The 17,263-nt window shown below is 34.1% G+C and overlaps 1 protein-coding gene across 3 annotated transcripts in view; it reads left to right on the forward strand.

The window, feature by feature from the left end:
• TRAK2 (trafficking kinesin protein 2) overlaps positions 1–17,263 on the forward strand; it is a 58,940-nt gene that overhangs the window by 20,051 nt on the left and 21,626 nt on the right. For 2 of the 3 annotated variants that reach the window (XM_045559736.1, XM_045559738.1), the window contains exons 2-3: positions 3,676–3,965; positions 11,560–11,754. In XM_045559736.1, coding sequence (XP_045415692.1) covers positions 3,875–3,965; positions 11,560–11,754 — 286 coding nt within the window. In that variant the 5' untranslated portion in view covers positions 3,676–3,874. Of the gene's footprint in view, positions 1–1,187; positions 1,258–3,675; positions 3,966–11,559; positions 11,755–17,263 lie in introns of those variants that run through there. The other variant, XM_045559737.1, reaches the window with a different exon arrangement.

Consider the following 17,263-nt stretch of genomic DNA (forward strand, 5'->3'; position numbering starts at 1 on the left):
AAGGTACTAGGTAGAGTTAAGACTTTTTACTATAAGCAAACCTTCCTCAAAATCCACAAAGGAAAGACCTTTAGTAATAATCCCTCAATAGTCCCAGCTTTATGGTACTTGTCATTTTATTACCAGGAGCACAATTTCTTAGTCCTTATCTCTTTCTGTATGAAGATTACTCAGAGGTAATCTTCAGACTGCATCTACTTCATACTCAAACATGGAACTGATTTTGGGTACAGAGTTGGCTGTTAAACCAGAAACTTAAGAAATATTAGGCAGAAGATATCATCTGTTCCTCAGGCCTGAAGAGATGGGGAAACCTGAGGGGAATGAGCATTTGAGTGTCTACAGTATGTCAGGTACCAAACTAGGAATTTTTATTTTTTTGTTTAATCCTCCTATCTGACCCTTCTTATAAAGGGTAGTTATTAATACCCCCATCTTGACAGTGAGGAGTGAGACTCAAAAATTTTAAATACTGGGCTCAAGGTCAGAAAAGCAGTAAATAAGATTAAAATTCAGACTTGTCTAATGTCAAAGTACATGCATACATTATACTGTACTGAGTACTGTTACTCCAAACTGATCTTTCTTAGGAGCTCAGATTTAGGCTAGAGCATGTTCAAAGGGTTTATTTAGTCCCAGCTAGTCTCCAGAAGAACATACCATTGCCAAATAACCCCTGACCTGGCACAGGCTAGGCAGGTTCCTGGATTGCCCTGGAAATCAACATCCTTCCTGCGTGACTCTTAAGATGGACTTAGTTCTGTGTTCAATTTGGTTTTTGTTTTCCTGTATGTAAGAGTTAAGACCAAACCATAATAAGTGTGGCTGTGTTCCAATAAAACTTCATTTATGGACACTAAAAGTTGAATCTTATAATTTTCACATCATGTAATGGTATTGTTTTTCTTCCAGTCATTTAAAGTTGCAAAAATCATTCTTAGCTCACAGGTTATATAAAAACAGGTAGCAGGGCATATTTGGCTGTGGGCTAGATGGCCTGTTATACACTAGCACGTTTATTCTTATATTTGCATTGCCATTCTATTTTTTAAAATATAAAATATAAATCTAGGTCGGGAATATCATAATTTTAAAAACCTTGGTAAAGATTATATGTGATTTATGTAGCTGGTTGCCTACCAAAAAATCATTATTTAACTTCTTTGTTGGCAGAACTTCTGGTTCAGATTTTGTTCAGGTACCCAGTGGTCGTGTACTTAGAGGAAGATTGCTTCTTATTCCTCCCAAGATCAAGAGGTGAATCTTTATTGGTTTAATCCAAGTTTAATACTACTCCTCTTGCAGTGATTGATTTAGATGGATAAAAAGTCCAGCGTGAGGAAGTAACCACTTGAGCTAATGCCAACCCATAGTGATTGATTTAGGAATTGCAGTTCTGGACAGTAAAATTCATGGGGAAGAATTCAGTTGCATACAGTTAACTGATCCTGGAATAATGAATTTTTGACAACTGGAATAAAAATTAGCATTCCTAAACAGATGCATTTAAACTATACTTTGTTTTGCATTGGCCACTACAGATTACTATATTGGCAAACATATTTCAAAAAAATAGTTATATATATATAATAGAATCTTAAAATATTTATTAAAATTTTTGAGTTCCAATATAGAAAAATTTTTTGTTCTAATGTAAAATTATAAACTTTTGGGAAGGACTGGTGTTTATTATGTCTTTTTTTCCTTGTAAAATGTTTTTTCATTTACAAAGTAATAGAAATGGTAAGAAATGGAAACCCCATGTCAATAACCACAAAAGTGTTTGAAATTTAACTGATCTATTGAAATCTGAAAGCCTGCTCCATACTCACAAAACTGCATTCTTACCATCTCACTATTGACACCTTGCAGCCTAGCTTTGGATCTAACCTCTTGGCTGAACTGGTTTCTAGAAATCACCAGTGATTTTATGGTCCCTTGCTCCTTTTTTTAAACCAAATTTCCCCTTTGATTTTTTTATAATGTTTAATTCTGTTGCCCATTCTGTCTCTGAAACTCTCTTTCCTAGGATTTGCTGAGAGTGCTTCTCTATTCTTCTGCCTCAGTAGCAATTTTGTACTCTCCTTTACTTTGTTACTTTTTACTTCTTGAGGGTAACTCTCTTGAAAAACATTGAATATTTATGATGCCTGGAAATAGTAGGTATGAGAATAAATTAGCCATAAGTAGATACTACAAGTTGCTAAGCAGAGACTATTTATTAATAGTAGAGACCATCTTTTGATATAAAGCAAGGCTTATAAGTAGAATTGAATAATTTTCCTAACTGATAATTTTTGAAAGTATGCACATATATTTAGTGCATTGTATTCCTTTGTATATACCATTATTAAACCATTTCTTTTTGGACATTTGGTTCCAGTTGTGTGTGTATACTGTTTTTTTTTTTTTTTTTAATTTTTCAAACGAATACCATATGGGCATCCTTATCCTGACATCTTGGCATACTTTGTGAATATATCCATAGTATAAATTCCTAGTGGTAGAATTGTTGAGTTACAGTATATGCACATTTTACAGTTTGGTAGACATTGCCAAATAGGCTTTCTGAAAGCTGATACCAGTTTGTGCATTTATCAACAGGGTATAAGAGTGTCCCTTTCTCCACATCCTCTCCAACAATGAATATAATACTTAATGTTTGGTAATCTAGTGAGTGAAAATAATTTTTGTTTATATTTTTATTTATTTTAATTATGAATGAGGTTGAGCACCTATTATATCAGTGGTTCACACCTGAGGGAAATTTTGCCCTTCAGGGGGCATTTGGCAATGTCTGGAAACATTTTTGGTTTCTTCTCACAACTGGAGAGTGTCTGGGGAAGGAATTCTACTAACACCTAGTGGGTAAAGGGCAGAGATGCTCCTAAACATCCTGCAAGGTACATGACAGAGTGTTATCTGGTCCAAATGTCAATTGTGTCAGGGTTGAGAAACCCTGTTTTGTATTATTCCATTTCATCTCCTTTGTTGGTTTATTATCTATAATTCTTATAGTTGCTTTTGGGTTAATACTATACCTCTTTAACTTATCACAGTCTACCTTCAACCAATATTTTACTATATCATGCATAGTATAATAACAGTATATTTCCATTTTTCCCTCCATTTTTCCCCTCCTGGCCTGTGTGCTGTTGTAATACATTTTACTTTTACATATGTTATAGACCCTACAATTTGTTGTTATTACGTTACTTTAAACAGTTAATTATCTTAAACTTTTTTTAAAAACAGCTATATTGAAATATAAGTAACATGTAGCAAATTGCATATTTCAAGTGTATAGTTTAGTCCCTTTTGACATATAGACTTGTAAAACCATCTCTACAATCAAAATAAGGAACATATTTATCCTCACCAAAACTTTTCTCATGCCCTTTAGTCATTCCTCCCTCAACCCCAGGTAGCCACTGATGTCCTTTCCACCACTATAGATAAACTGGCATTTTCTAGAATTTTATATAAATGGAATCATAAGTTATGTACTCTTTTTTTTTTGTCTGACTTCTTCCAGCATAATTATTTTGAGGTTTATCCATGTTGTTATGTGCATCATTAGGGAAATATTTTTAATGACAAACATTCCAAGTAATTAGATTATAGTTATTAAAGAGCATACTGAATTCTAGTCACTTGATATGTTTTTTGTTTTAGGTCATGACTGTCCAAGGTATGATAATCACATGAGAGCACCCATTGCTACAGATGTCATTTGACTCATCAGAGAAAATCTATCTAAAAGAAAATATCCATATGACCAAATCCATTTCTTTATTGAATGGCTTGATGGATTTTCTTTACTCTGATTCATACCAAAGCTGTCCTCCTCAACCAAAGCAAGAAAGGATCCTGCATGAATCAGTCCCAGAATGCCATTTTTATGTCACCAACAGGTGAAGAAAACCTCATGAATAGCAATCACAGAGACTCGGAAAGCATCACTGGTGAGTCCAGCTTGATAAATATTGAAGTGTTGTTGCTTACAGGATGAAATACAGATGCCTCAGTCAGGCATATACGACCTGCCATGATGAAACCCTAGCTTCCCTGTACAGCCTGGGCTTCTCAGAGACAAACTAAATTAATCTCTCCATTCCCTGGTCTGCTATTGCATTATCACAATCTGCCTTGTATCCTGTTCCTTGTCTGTGTCTCACTCCCCTATACTCTGTATGCCCCTAGTGAGTAGGAACTGTCATGCTCATCTTCTTATCTTCACAAGGCAGGGGCAGAGTTGTTTGTGTTCATGTACCCTGCAAGCAGCTGACAACACAAGAGGCTCCTGGGGATTACGGGGTATATAAACACAGGTCCAGGCCCATGACACCATATCTGCAAGGCTAAATTTTAAAAACTGTGAACACTCAAAGTTATACTAAACTTTGGTTCTAAAACTCATTTGCCCATAAAACCTGACTTGTGTGACTATTTCTAGACTTAACTCATTTGATAAAGATATATTAATATATTTAAATAATGGGGTACTGCTACAAAACCAGTTGGGAATGTTATGTAACATAGAGTTAATGCATAGCACCACTTTTCTAAAAACCTGAAAAATTCTGAAACCCATCTAAACTCAAAGTTTTTTTTAATTCAGCTTTATTAAGATACAATAACATACTCTTATTTTAAGTGTATAGTTTGAATTTTGACAAACATACACATATGTAAAGAGCAGTACAACCAAGTTATAGAACTTATTATCTTTTTGTAGTTTTAATTTATATTTTCCTGATGGCTCATGATGTTGATCATCTTTTCATGTGCTTATTAGCCATATATAAAACTTATTTTGAGTTGTTTATTCAAATCATTTGTCCATTTTTTAACTTGTCTTACTATTGAATAGTAATCGTTGTATTATAAGTGTTCTTTATATATTCTAGATGTAAATCCTTTGTTAGATAAATGAATTGTGAGTATTTTCTTCCAGACTGTGGCTTGCCTTTTCATCTTCTTAATGGTGTCTTTCGAAGAGCAAGAAGTTTAAAATTTTGATGGAGTCTAGTTTATCAATTTTTGCTGTTACAATTCACTTTTTGGGTCATTTCTAAAAAATAATTGTATATCTCAAGATCACAAAGATTTTCTTCTCTGTTTTCTGTAAAAGTTTTAGTATTTGCTTCTATAGTTAAGTCAGTGGTTCATTTTATAGTTAATTTTGAGTATGGAATGAGGCTGGGCCCAGGTTTTTTGTTTTTTGCTCTGCAACTGAATATCCTATATTGTTTGTTAAAAATACTATCTTTACCCCTATTGAAAATTGCCTTGATAATTTCATTGATAATCATTTATTCATGTATGTGAGGTCTATTTCTGGACTCTATCCTGTTCCTTTAATCCTTAAATCTGTCTTTACAGAAATACCACATTATCTTGTTTACTGTAACTCTTGTAAATCTTGAAATCAGGTAATATAAATTTTCCAACTTTGTTCTTGCTTTATAAAAATGATTTTGGCCATTCTAGATTTTTTATATTTCTGTATAAATTTTAGAATCAGCTTATCCATTTCTATGAAAAAAGAATGCTGGAATTTTCAATGGAATTACATAGACTCTATAGGGAATTGACATCTGAAGAAATCCATGAACTTAATATATCTGTCCATTTTTTAGGTCTTTAATTTCTCTTAGCAGTATTTTATGATTTTTATTGTGTAGGTCTTGAATATATTTTATTAAATTTAATCTTAAGCATTTTTGTTTTTAAATGGCATTATTTAATTTCATTCTCCAACTGTTACTACTGTATAGAAGTTAAATTGATTTTTTAATGTAAACCTTATATTCTGCAACTTTTCTTAGTAGTTTATTAACCTTCTGGTAGATTTATCAGAATTTTCTACATATCCTATAATGTCTGCAAATAGAGACAGTCTTACATATTCCTTTTCAATCTGAATGCCTTTTATTTCTTTTTCTTGTCTTATCAAATGGGACAGGATCGGAGTATAGTGTTGAATAAAAGTGGTAAGAGCAAACATCCTTGCCATATTTCCAATCTTAGGAGAAAAGTTACAGTCTTTCACCATTTAGTCTCTTGAGAATGCACATTATCAAATTGAAAAGATGTCCTCCTCTTCCACGTTGCATGAGAGGTTTTTAATCATGAATATGTCTTGAGTTTTCTCAGATACATATTCCGCAACTGTTGAAATGTTCATATGGTTTTTCTTTCTTAGTCTGTTAGTATGGTAAATTCTGTTGGCTTATTAATAGTTTTGAATTTTAAACCAAACTTATATTCCTAGAAAAAATTCCACTTGGGCATGACGTATTATCTTTTTTATATATTGCAGGTTTGATTTACAAGTGTTTTGTTAGGGAGAGTGTGTGTCCCAGTCCCATTTTTGAGCACTGTGGGTTTGTACTTTTTTTGCAGTGTCTTTGCTTGATTTTGATATTGAGGTAATGCTGGCCTCAAAATGAGATGTGAAGTGTTCCCTCTGTGTTTGTAAAACTTTGGGTAGAATTGATATCGCAGCATTTTCTATCCTTTTACTTTTAACTTATGTGAATCTTTACATTTAAAGGACATCTACGGATAACTTACAGTTAGGTCTGTTTTTTAAAATCCAGTGTGACAATATATATTTTCTAATTGGAGCATTTACACCATTTACTTTTAAAGTAATTATGACTTTAGTTGAGCCAACTGTGCCCCTATATGTTTTCTGTGTGTTCCTTTTGTTCTTTCTTCCTTTTTTCCCCATTTTCTTTCTTTTTTTAAATTTTTTTTAGGATTCCATTTTAATTCCACTATTGGCTTATTAGTTATACCTCTTAATTTTCTCAGTGGTTGCTCTAGGTTGCAATACATACCTTTCACTTATCACAGCCTATCTTCAAATAGCATTATACTGTTTCATAAAGTGAAACTCTTAAAGCAGCATTCTTTCATTTCCCCTTACCATCCCTTATAATTATTATTGCCATGCCTTTTACATCTACATATTATATACATAACACATTGTTATTATTTTTGCTTTAAACAATCAATTATAAATTAAATAAATTACAAAAATAAAAGACATATATTACCCACAGATTTACCATTTCTGTCACTTTTTGTTTCTTTTTATAGATTGAAGTTTCTGTCTGGTATCCTTTTGGCCTGAATAACTTTAACATTTTCTGTAATATAGATTAGAAGTCACACAGTTTTCTACTTACCTGAAAAAAAAAAATCTCTATTTTATCTTTTTTGAAAGACCTTTTCACTGGTATGGAATCTTCAGTTGACTTTTTTTTTCATGTGTTTTAATGATGCTATTCCATTGTCATCTACCTTGCATTGCTTTCAATGAATATTTCAAGTTCATTTTTTATTCCCTTAAATGTAATGTGTCTTTTTCTCTCTGCTTTTAAGATTTTCGCTTTATCACTGCTTTTTAGCAATTTTGCTTTGGTGTGTTTTTCTTTGTATTTATCCTGCCTGGAATTGTTGAGCTTCTTTGAACTATGAATTTATTGTTTTAATTAAATTTGAAGGATTTTGGCCATTATTTTTTCAAATATAGTTTTTCCTCCTGCCTTTGTTCTCTTCTTCTGGGATGCCAGTTGCATGTATGTTAGACTGCTTCATATCATGACACAGTTGCTGATGATCTTTCACTTTTTTTCCTCTGACCTTTTTTTCTCTGATTCATTTTTGATATTTTCCATTGCTGTGCCTTCAAGTTTACTGTTCTTTTCTTCTGGAGAATGTGTAATCTGCTAATCTTATCCAGTGAATTTCTCATTTTAGATATTGTACTCTAATATATCATTTTAGGTATTGTACTCTAATTTTATTTGAGTTCTATCAATACAGCTATATCTTCTGTTTCTCTTTTCATTAAGTTCATGTTTTTCTTTTAAGTCTTTCAGCACATTATCAATAATAAGAGCTGTTTTTAAATTGTTGCTTACTAATTCTATTATCTCTGTCATTACTGAGTCTGTTTCTGTTGATTCATATTCCTCCTGGTTTTGGATTATAATTTCTTTATTTGTTTATTATTTATCTAGTAATTTTTACAGAATGCAGAACATTATGAATGTTACATTGTTAGGTGTTTGGATTTTGTTGTCTTCCTTGGAAGAGTGTTAAAATTTGTTTTGGCAGGTCTTTAAGTTATTTGCTGATTAAGGTTGATCTTTTTGAGGCTTGTTTTTAATCTTTGTTATGTGGGTCTACAGATCATATTCTAGACCATATGCTAGTATACTTTATTCTAGTGTTAATTTAATTCTGCTAACAGTAGGCCTGACCCTTCTGAGAACTTTACTAATTGTCCCAAGTGTTGAATGATGTTTTTCTTCTCTGACTAGATGAATTTCAGACCTCTCTCTTAGCTTTATATAAGTGATATGATGTGATGTGATGTGACGAAGATGTGAAGATGTGGAGAATGATTTGAGTGTCATAAGGACAGACCAATTTTGAGGCCACATTGAAGAGAAATAAGAGGAGCCAATATGACTAGAAAGAAACGGGCATATGAAGAAGACATTTGAAGGATGAAATGATAGAGAGGGGGCTGTCAAGCCTGAGCAATCAGGAGAGTAATAAATAGTACATTATCAGATATGTGGGAGCAGGTAGGAGGAACTAGTCTAAAGAATATTTAGCTCAATTTATTCATACTAAACCTGTATTGTACACTCATTTTTAAAATTACTTTTTGGAAGTAGGGAATTGATCTTGAACTTCACAGGACTTCATTAATACTTACTAAAAGAAAACTTCTAGGGACCAGTAGCTCTTTTAATGAATGTCACTTTTTTTTTTTCATTTCCATTATGCCCTTGAGTGCCTAACAGTCTACTTTTAGCCCTGCATGTATTTATAGTCAACTTCTCTTCCTGCGTGTATTATAATGACTGTCTGTATGTAGTATATGTGTGGCGGAAAAGCTTTGGATAATCACATGGAATTTGTAGTAATAGATTTTGAATGTATTTTCAAGGCTCTTAAAGAGATTTGCCCCAGCCTGAGCAAGAGCGAGACCCCGTCTCTACTAAAAATAGAAAGAAATTATCTGGCCAACTAAAAATATATATATAGAAAAAATTAGCCGGGCATGGTGGCACATGCCTGTAGTCCCAGCTACTGGGGAGGCTGAGGCAGTAGGATCGCTTAAGCCCAGGAGTTTGAGGTTGCTGTGAGCTAGGCCAACGCCACAGCACTCTAGCCCGGGCAACAAAGCGAGACTCTGTCTTAAAAAAAAAAAAGAGATTTGCCAAGGATTGAAATCTTTAGAACCATATTTAAGATTTTAAATGTACCTCGTCTCTATCTCTTTGTGATTATGAAGCAACTGCTTGTCCTTCTGAGTAAATAGGGATGTCTGATATTGCCAGCCTCCTTATATTTGACTTATTAAAATGTCATTAAGTCAAGGTCAAGTAGTAGAAATTTACCCTTGTTAGGTTTGTTTTCTTAAACTGTACTTTGTTGTTCTTTGCCAGAGTTAGAACATGTTTCTTTATACAACCCACAAAGGAAATACCAGATCTCATGAGAGGGTTGATAAGGCATCCTATATTTTCTCTAGTATTTTAAACATGTTAAAAGGGATAACTTTTTCTTTTTTGTAAACTGCTAAATGTGGGAGGTGTTAAATGATGGGCAATATTGGGAACAGGAAGCCAGTAGCAGGCACATAAAGACAGAAAAGCCCAGCTGTGTTCAGAGATGGGTTAGAGTAGTAAATGATTGTCTTTATTTTACAAATGAGGGAAATTAAGGCTCAGGTAGGATAAATCATGTGTCTAACTTCCCATAGCTCATGAGTAGAGGAGTCAGAGTTAGAAGCTAGGTCTAATTGAAATTTTTTTTAAAAAAAAAGAATAAAAATATAAAGAAAAAAAAAGCTAGATCTGATGGCAAATCCCATGTTCTTTCTAATATTAAGAATGAAAAATGGGACAATAAGCAGCCTAAACACCTGGAGGTATTAGGAGATATGTAGGACTAATATGGTATGTTAGAGAGAGATGTGATATATATGAACTTGCCTTCTAGAACAAATGGTCAGCCTTTGTCCTATAAATATTAATAAATGAGCATATAGCAATAAGAGATGGCCCTAAGGTCACGTGGGCACAGTGCTGGATAGGAAATTGAGACAAACGTCCAGTGGTCCTCAGCAAGTCACTCACCTTTAAGTCTCAGTTCCCTTGTCTAGGAGGCAGGATTAGATGATTTCTCAAAATACCTTCTATTTTTAATACTCTGTAATTATTTAGATGCTATAGCAACCTTAGACTTGATTTCATCTCTAGGTCTAAAAACTTAATAGTAAAACAATAATAAAAATGGCGAACATTTAGAGAGTTCCTTCATGGTGTGCCAGGCATTGCACTAAATACAAGTATTTTTTCATGTGTTTATCTCACTTAATTCCTACATTGACCACGGAGGGAGGTACCAGATACAAGGCAATGTTCTTTATAACCATATCATACTAAATTTATATTATGTGAAGGCTGGGGAAGATTTTTAGGAGGAAACTCTTTTTCCCTCCTCCCCTTTCAGATTATCTTCTCCTCATATATTTAAGGCTTTAAATGTACCATATCTTTAAAATGATAAAGTACTTATTCCAGTACCAGTGCTGAATAACTTTTAATGTTTTGTTTTTTTTTAAATTTAGCTAATGTGAGAATATACTAAAATGTAATTTTTCCAGAGTTTGAAGAATTCAAATTTTGATATTGAAGAACATTTAATTTTATCTCTGTTGAACTGGCTATTTTCTGCTGGTTGTTTTGCATCAGTTTTTTTCTCCCAAGCATATAAGTAGAGATCGGACCACTTTTAAACAGTACTAAATAGATTGATAGGGAGAAAAATAAGAAATTAGTCTGAATTCACATTGAATTTTAAAAACATAGTTACATTCACTAACTAATCTATTTTTAGATACTATGTAATTAAAACTTATGGTATCTTCATGTTCTCATGTAAAAGCTAGAAAAATTGATCTCATAAAAGTGGAGAATAGAATAATGGTTACTAGAGGCTGGAAAGAGGACAGAAAGGGAGATAGGGAGAGATTGGTTAATGGATACAAAATTACAGCTAGGTAGGAGGAATAAGTTCTAGTGTTCTATAGCACTGTAGGGTGACTATAGTTAATAATTTATAATATATTTTCAAATAGCTAAAAGAGGATTTTCAATGTTCCCAATGCAAAGAAGCCATAAATGTGATGGATGGGCCAGTTACCCTGATTGTATCATTACATATTTTGTACATGTATCAATATCACTCTACCCCATAAATATGTCCAATTAATTAAAAATAAGTTTTAAAAATTACTACCAAAAAATTCATGTTATTTTTACTTTACAAGTTCTTATTAAAGAAACCTAGAGAAAGACCAATTATAGTACCATGATATATTAATAAAAATCAGTGGAAAATGATCTTATTTAATGTTTTTTTGGTTGTCCTACTTTTGCCAAACTAATTTTTCACTGATTTTCTCCGTAGCCTAGTAAATTGAAATATATTGGATTCATTTACATGGACTCTCCTCTTTAGATGTCTGCTCCAATGAAGATCTCCCTGAAGTTGAGCTGGTGAATCTGCTGGAAGAACAGCTACCACAGTATAGGCTAAAAGTAGACTCTCTATTTCTGTATGAAAATCAAGACTGGACTCAGTCCCCACACCAGCAGCAACATGCATCTGATGCCCTCTCTCCAGTCCTCGCTGAAGAGACTTTCCATTATATGAGTGAGTATTTTTTACCCTTTTAGAGTTTGTGCATTGAAATAAAGATTATGGATATCTTGATATTGACTTTTAAAACATTTGACATCTATTAATAGTAGCTACTGTTCAGTATAGGTCTTCTTTAGCTTGAACTGATTTAACAGGAAGAGATAATTCTAACTGTGTTATGTCTGAATGCGGGAAGTTTGTCATCCTTGTGACTCTGAGTGTCTAGTGTTGCAAGCATACTAGATGTTTCTATTTCTTTCATCTTTTTGATATTTTCCTCAGACTAAGTAGAAAAGGGAACTTTTTTAAAAGTACTGAAATTATTTGAAATTTTATATCCTAATAGTTTGATATCCTGAGCCATCAGCTTCTTGACTTTTATCTTCCCTATTAAACACAGTTACAGGAATTATATCAGTCATTAAGAGGCATGATTCTTAAATGCATAAGTAGTTCTACTGATGCCAAAGAGGAATAAATATACACTGTATAGTAATTTCATTATTTACTTAAGGGTTCCTAGAGAATATTTCAGTGAGAGGCTGAGCCAGATTTGTCCTGAAAATAGGTCTGTTTTACACCAACCTGTTAGAAATGACAAAATTAAATAGAGTAATTTTTAAGCTTTGAAGTATGGACACCTTTTTGCATCTGACCTCACTCCAAAAAACTACCGAAAGGCTAAGCTTACTTTTAAAAAACAATTCATTTGGTATAAAAATGTGTGCATAATAGCTGTTAAAATATATAATAAAAGCCTGTAAGTTCAACATTAATATGTTTGTGAAATGCTTTTAATTAGGATGAGATATGAGATTGCATCAGGTCCTAAACATTTTCCCAGTGAGTACTTCAATGTTTTTAATGTCAGACTGTCACTGGAGAATTATTGTTGTGATATATTCATTTTCATAGTAATTAACTTGCTTTTAGCAGTAGTTTCCTAAAACTTAACTGCTCAGGAGAAAAACTATAAATATTGTTTAAACTTGAATTGAAATATCAAGAAGCCCAAATAAAACTGTGTTTTAGTTTGAGAAATTACTTGCTTGAAATTTTCTAGAAACTGATTTTTAGAAGCAACAGTATTTTTTATTTTCATTTCCCTTTGTTCCTTGAGTTTTTAACTTTGTGAAAAGAACTTTCAAATTGAAATTTCATCAGGATAAATTTATAATAGTTTGTCGTTATTTTGATAAAGTGTCACAGAAAGTGCTTCTTAGTTTACTTGTTCTTTGTCCTATAGGCCACTGGGAGGTGAAACTATAGCTAGAAAGATGTCTCAGATCGTGATTTAAGGGAGTTACTTTTAGGATGAATTTTAAATAAAAATACTAGAAAACAAAAGGTAAACATAGCTAGGTGTGTGGTGGTACATGCCTGTAGTCCCAGCTACTTGGCAGGCTGAGGCAGGAGGATCGCTTGAGCCCAGGAGTTCGAGGTTGCAGTGAGCTATAGTTGTGCCATGCCACTCTAGGCTGGGTGACCAAGCAAGACTCTGTCTCTTAAAAAAAAAAAAAAAAAGGCCAGGCGCGGTGGCTCACGCTTGTAATCCTAGCACTTGGGAGGCCGAGGCGGGTGGATCGTTTGAGCTCAGGAGTTCAAGACCAGCCTGAGCAAGAGTGAGACCCTGTCTCTACTAAAAATAGAGAGAAATTATATGGACAACTAAATATATATAGAAAAAATTAGCCGGGCATGGTGGCACATGCCTGTAGTCCCAGCTACTCGGGAGGCTGAGACAGTAGGATCACTTGAGCCCAGGAGTTTGAGGTTGCTGTGAGCTAGGATGATGCCACGGCACTCACTCTAGCCCAGGCAACAGAACAAGACTCTGTCTAAAAAAAAAAAAGTAAATTCTAAAATTATGACTTTATGGCAAACAAACCATAATGCTCAAGGGAGCAATTTAAAACTTGAGATTGTAGGATGATATAGATTTATACTTCTTGGTTCTGGAAAACTATTCTATTTCTTTAGTCTTAATAGGACTATTTTCACTATAATTGGACTATATATGATATACCTAAAATTATGAAGCAAATAAGCTAGAATTAAAATTGGTCCACTAATACTTTATTTCTGCACTGTACTTTAATTTCACTGTTATTTTAAAGGTATCAATTCTCTGGGTTAATAGTTCAATCAAATGTAAATAAATTTCATTATGAATTTGCATCTTATGAATGTAAAAGATAAGTGGTTTATTTTATTTAGCAAACTGACCAAAGTTTACAAAACAAGAAACAAAACATTCTCTCCCTTTCCCACAGTTTTCTATCCCCTTGAGACTTCAAGATTTGTGGTTTTGAATAATTAGGCCATCCTAGGTTCAGCTCCCTAATATTACTTCAGCCCCTTCTTATCCCTGCCTCTCTCTCATGCCAGTGGATACTTGTGTTCATTAAAATGGATTTTAGCAACTAGTAAAGAGAGGTGGCACAGTCAGGGGCACTCTCTTTATTACACAACACAAAGAAATTGAAACCGCTGTGACTTGGTAGGAAACATGGATAGCATTTGGGGTCGTGAGCTGTGCCTGCGTACTTTTGGAATCATCCCAAGCAGCATGTCTTTATCAGGAGTGTTGTGTTAAGGAAGAGAAGGCAGAACTGATTAGGCTGCAGAGAGGAATCCATTATGTTCCTATCTGTTTTGCAGCTGACTGATATTTCTGTAGCCCAGCCTTCAGGGCTTGTTGGTATATAGGCTGTTTCACATAAAACATAAGAATTGTGAATTGCACTGCCATAAACATTTGAGTGCAGATGTCTTTATTATAGAATGTCTTTTTTTCCTTTGGGTAGATGCCCAGTAGTGGGATTGCTGGATCAAATGGTGCAAAGGCAATATATGTAACCTAAACTTTTGTACCCCCATAATATTCTGGCGGAAAAAAAAAAAAAGAATTGTGGAGAATTCTGGTTGCACTGACCTCTTTGCCATAATAAATATATAAGCATTTTAAAAATCACTTTTGCTTTTTGAAACATCTTAGGAGTTGCCCTTTTTTCTGATTCCAAAGGTAACATTTGTCCTTCATGGAAAATTAGCAAAAAACTGAAAAGAAAACAGATCAGTCATAATCCTTACCCACAAATAACCACTATTAACATTTTAATATATATCCGTCCAGCCTCTCTTGAATATAGATATGTTTAGATACGGTTATACTTTAAAAAGCAAAATTGGGATTTCTAACATGCATTCACAGATGTTTACTCTGGAATTTCATTAGATAAGGGCTTTGTTTTTCTTTTTTTAGATAGGGTCTTGCCCTGTCACCCTGGGGCCACTCCTGACCTCAAGCAATCCTCCTGCCTTGGCCGGGCCTCCCAGAATGCTAGGATTACAGACATGAGCCACAGGGCCTGGCCAGATAAGGGCTTTTTGATGTTCTCAGTGGGGCTGTGGTAGAAACAGCAGCATGGTAGAAAGAGCTCATTACTCAGCTCGTACATCAACTGCATTTTTTCTGAAGACCTTGTGAAATGAGCCCTAGTTACCACCTCCATGTTAAAATCCCATCACATCCTTAACTTAACTGGTTTTACTTCATCTTCAACTCTGGGCAATCATGTAATATGAGTCATGTCATATATTTTTAAAATTTTGTATAAAAACTGGTTTTAACAGAATCTCTAGAATTCCTTCTTGTTTTGGGTGTTAACCCTAGACTGCTGGTTTTCATCCCTGGCTCCACATCGGAACACCTGGGAATCTTCTACATACTACCCAGTGCACTAGGGCTCCTCCAAATCAATCAAATCAGAATCTGGAGTTGAGAATCACTGTTCTAGATTACATTTAGTTTTGCAACCATTACCTGGTTTTCTGTGATTAGTTTAGAGCATAGATATGTTGATTTGATTTTTTTTTTTCTCCTAATTTTGTTACTGAGACCAGGAGTAAATGAGACCACTTGCTGTAAGCATCTGCCTTAATTTTTTAATCCTTTGCTCCTGCTATGCAGCCAACTTAAATTGTATCTATTCCTTAGAACCAAAAGACTGTTTCCCTTAACTAGGAGTAAGACCGTTATTAATAATTAAGCTAGATTCCCACATTCATCGTAGGCAGTGGTGCTAGGAAGAAAAATAAAAAGCTCAGGTAAAATCAGAGCATATCGAATGGTATCCCTACATGCATACCTAGTCTTTTGGGTACTCTAAAGTGCCAGGACAAGACTAAGGAACTACAAGTGACTTAAATCATGGTATCTACTGCCAACACAGAGAATTTAGAATCAGGGCTATTTCATACATACCAGTTTTGATTAAGTAGGAACTGTAAATAATTCTATAATACTTAGCAGTTTACTGAATACTGTATTGCTCAAAGATTATCATATTTGATCCTCCTAATGACCTTGTGAGATGAATGTTATCACCTCCATATTATAAACATGAATCTGAATCTCAGAAGGGCTAGTGACTTGTTCCAGCTCACTAAAATTCGTGAATCCAGCTTTTCTGCTCCAAAGCCCCTGTCCTTTTCACACTTCAAGACAAACTAATTATAAAATTACTCTAACATCTCATGTAATGCTTTCAAAGTCAAAGGATCCCTCTTTCATTATACATCATTAACTTTAAGATACTGCTTAGTGTAACTGTGGAATCATTGGAGTCATATTTGCCTTTCTTCTCTTTTGAGCTAAATTATCCAAGTGCATTGACAATTCCTGATTTATAAAATGTAGAAATACTGGGCTTGAATTATATAAGTAATAGTACAGAATATAATTTATTTCATAGCATAGACCTAGATATGATGATTATCATACAGATAAAGGATTTTTAATTAAGCTTAAAAGGATTATGTTCATAGCAGAACTATAAAAGTATTACAGGTCCTGTTCCATATTTACATTAGCTCACATGGTAGATGATCACAGATGGTCAAGATAATCACAACAGAATTCTAATTAAATTCCTTTATAACAGCATAACCCCCCACTAACTCACCCCTGAAATTTAATTTGGATTAGAATATAATGCAGTTGGTGACTGGGGTGGCACCTGTGATCCCAGCAACTGGGGAGGCTGAGGCAGGAGGATCGCTTGAGGCCAAAAGTTCAAGCCTAGCCTGGACAACATAGCGAGACCCACATCTCTAAAATAAATTTTAAAAAAATTAGCCAGGCATGGTTATGCACACCTGCAGTCTCAGCTACTCAGGAGGCTGAGACAGGAGGATTGCTTGAGCCCAGGAGTTTGAGGCTACAGTGAGCTACAGTCACGCCAGTACTGCATGCCAGCCTGGGCAATAGAGCCAGACCCCATCTCTTTAAAAAAAAAAAAAGGCATTTGACAGCCAAATCCATTCTCCCAGCCAACATTCTCAAATGTGAGTGGGCCAAACTTCCTGTTTTACTGGGGGTGGATGAAATGGTCAAGAAATGACTGCCTTGTGATCATTTGATATTTTCTTAATTATTGTATGGTATACACTTTGGTTGTAATGATTGGTCTATTTCTTAAGTGTCTAATACATGAAACATTTCTTCCCTTTTCTTTTT

This window comes from Lemur catta, chromosome 8 (assembly GCF_020740605.2).
Source record: "Lemur catta isolate mLemCat1 chromosome 8, mLemCat1.pri, whole genome shotgun sequence".
NCBI lineage: Eukaryota > Metazoa > Chordata > Mammalia > Primates > Lemuridae > Lemur > Lemur catta.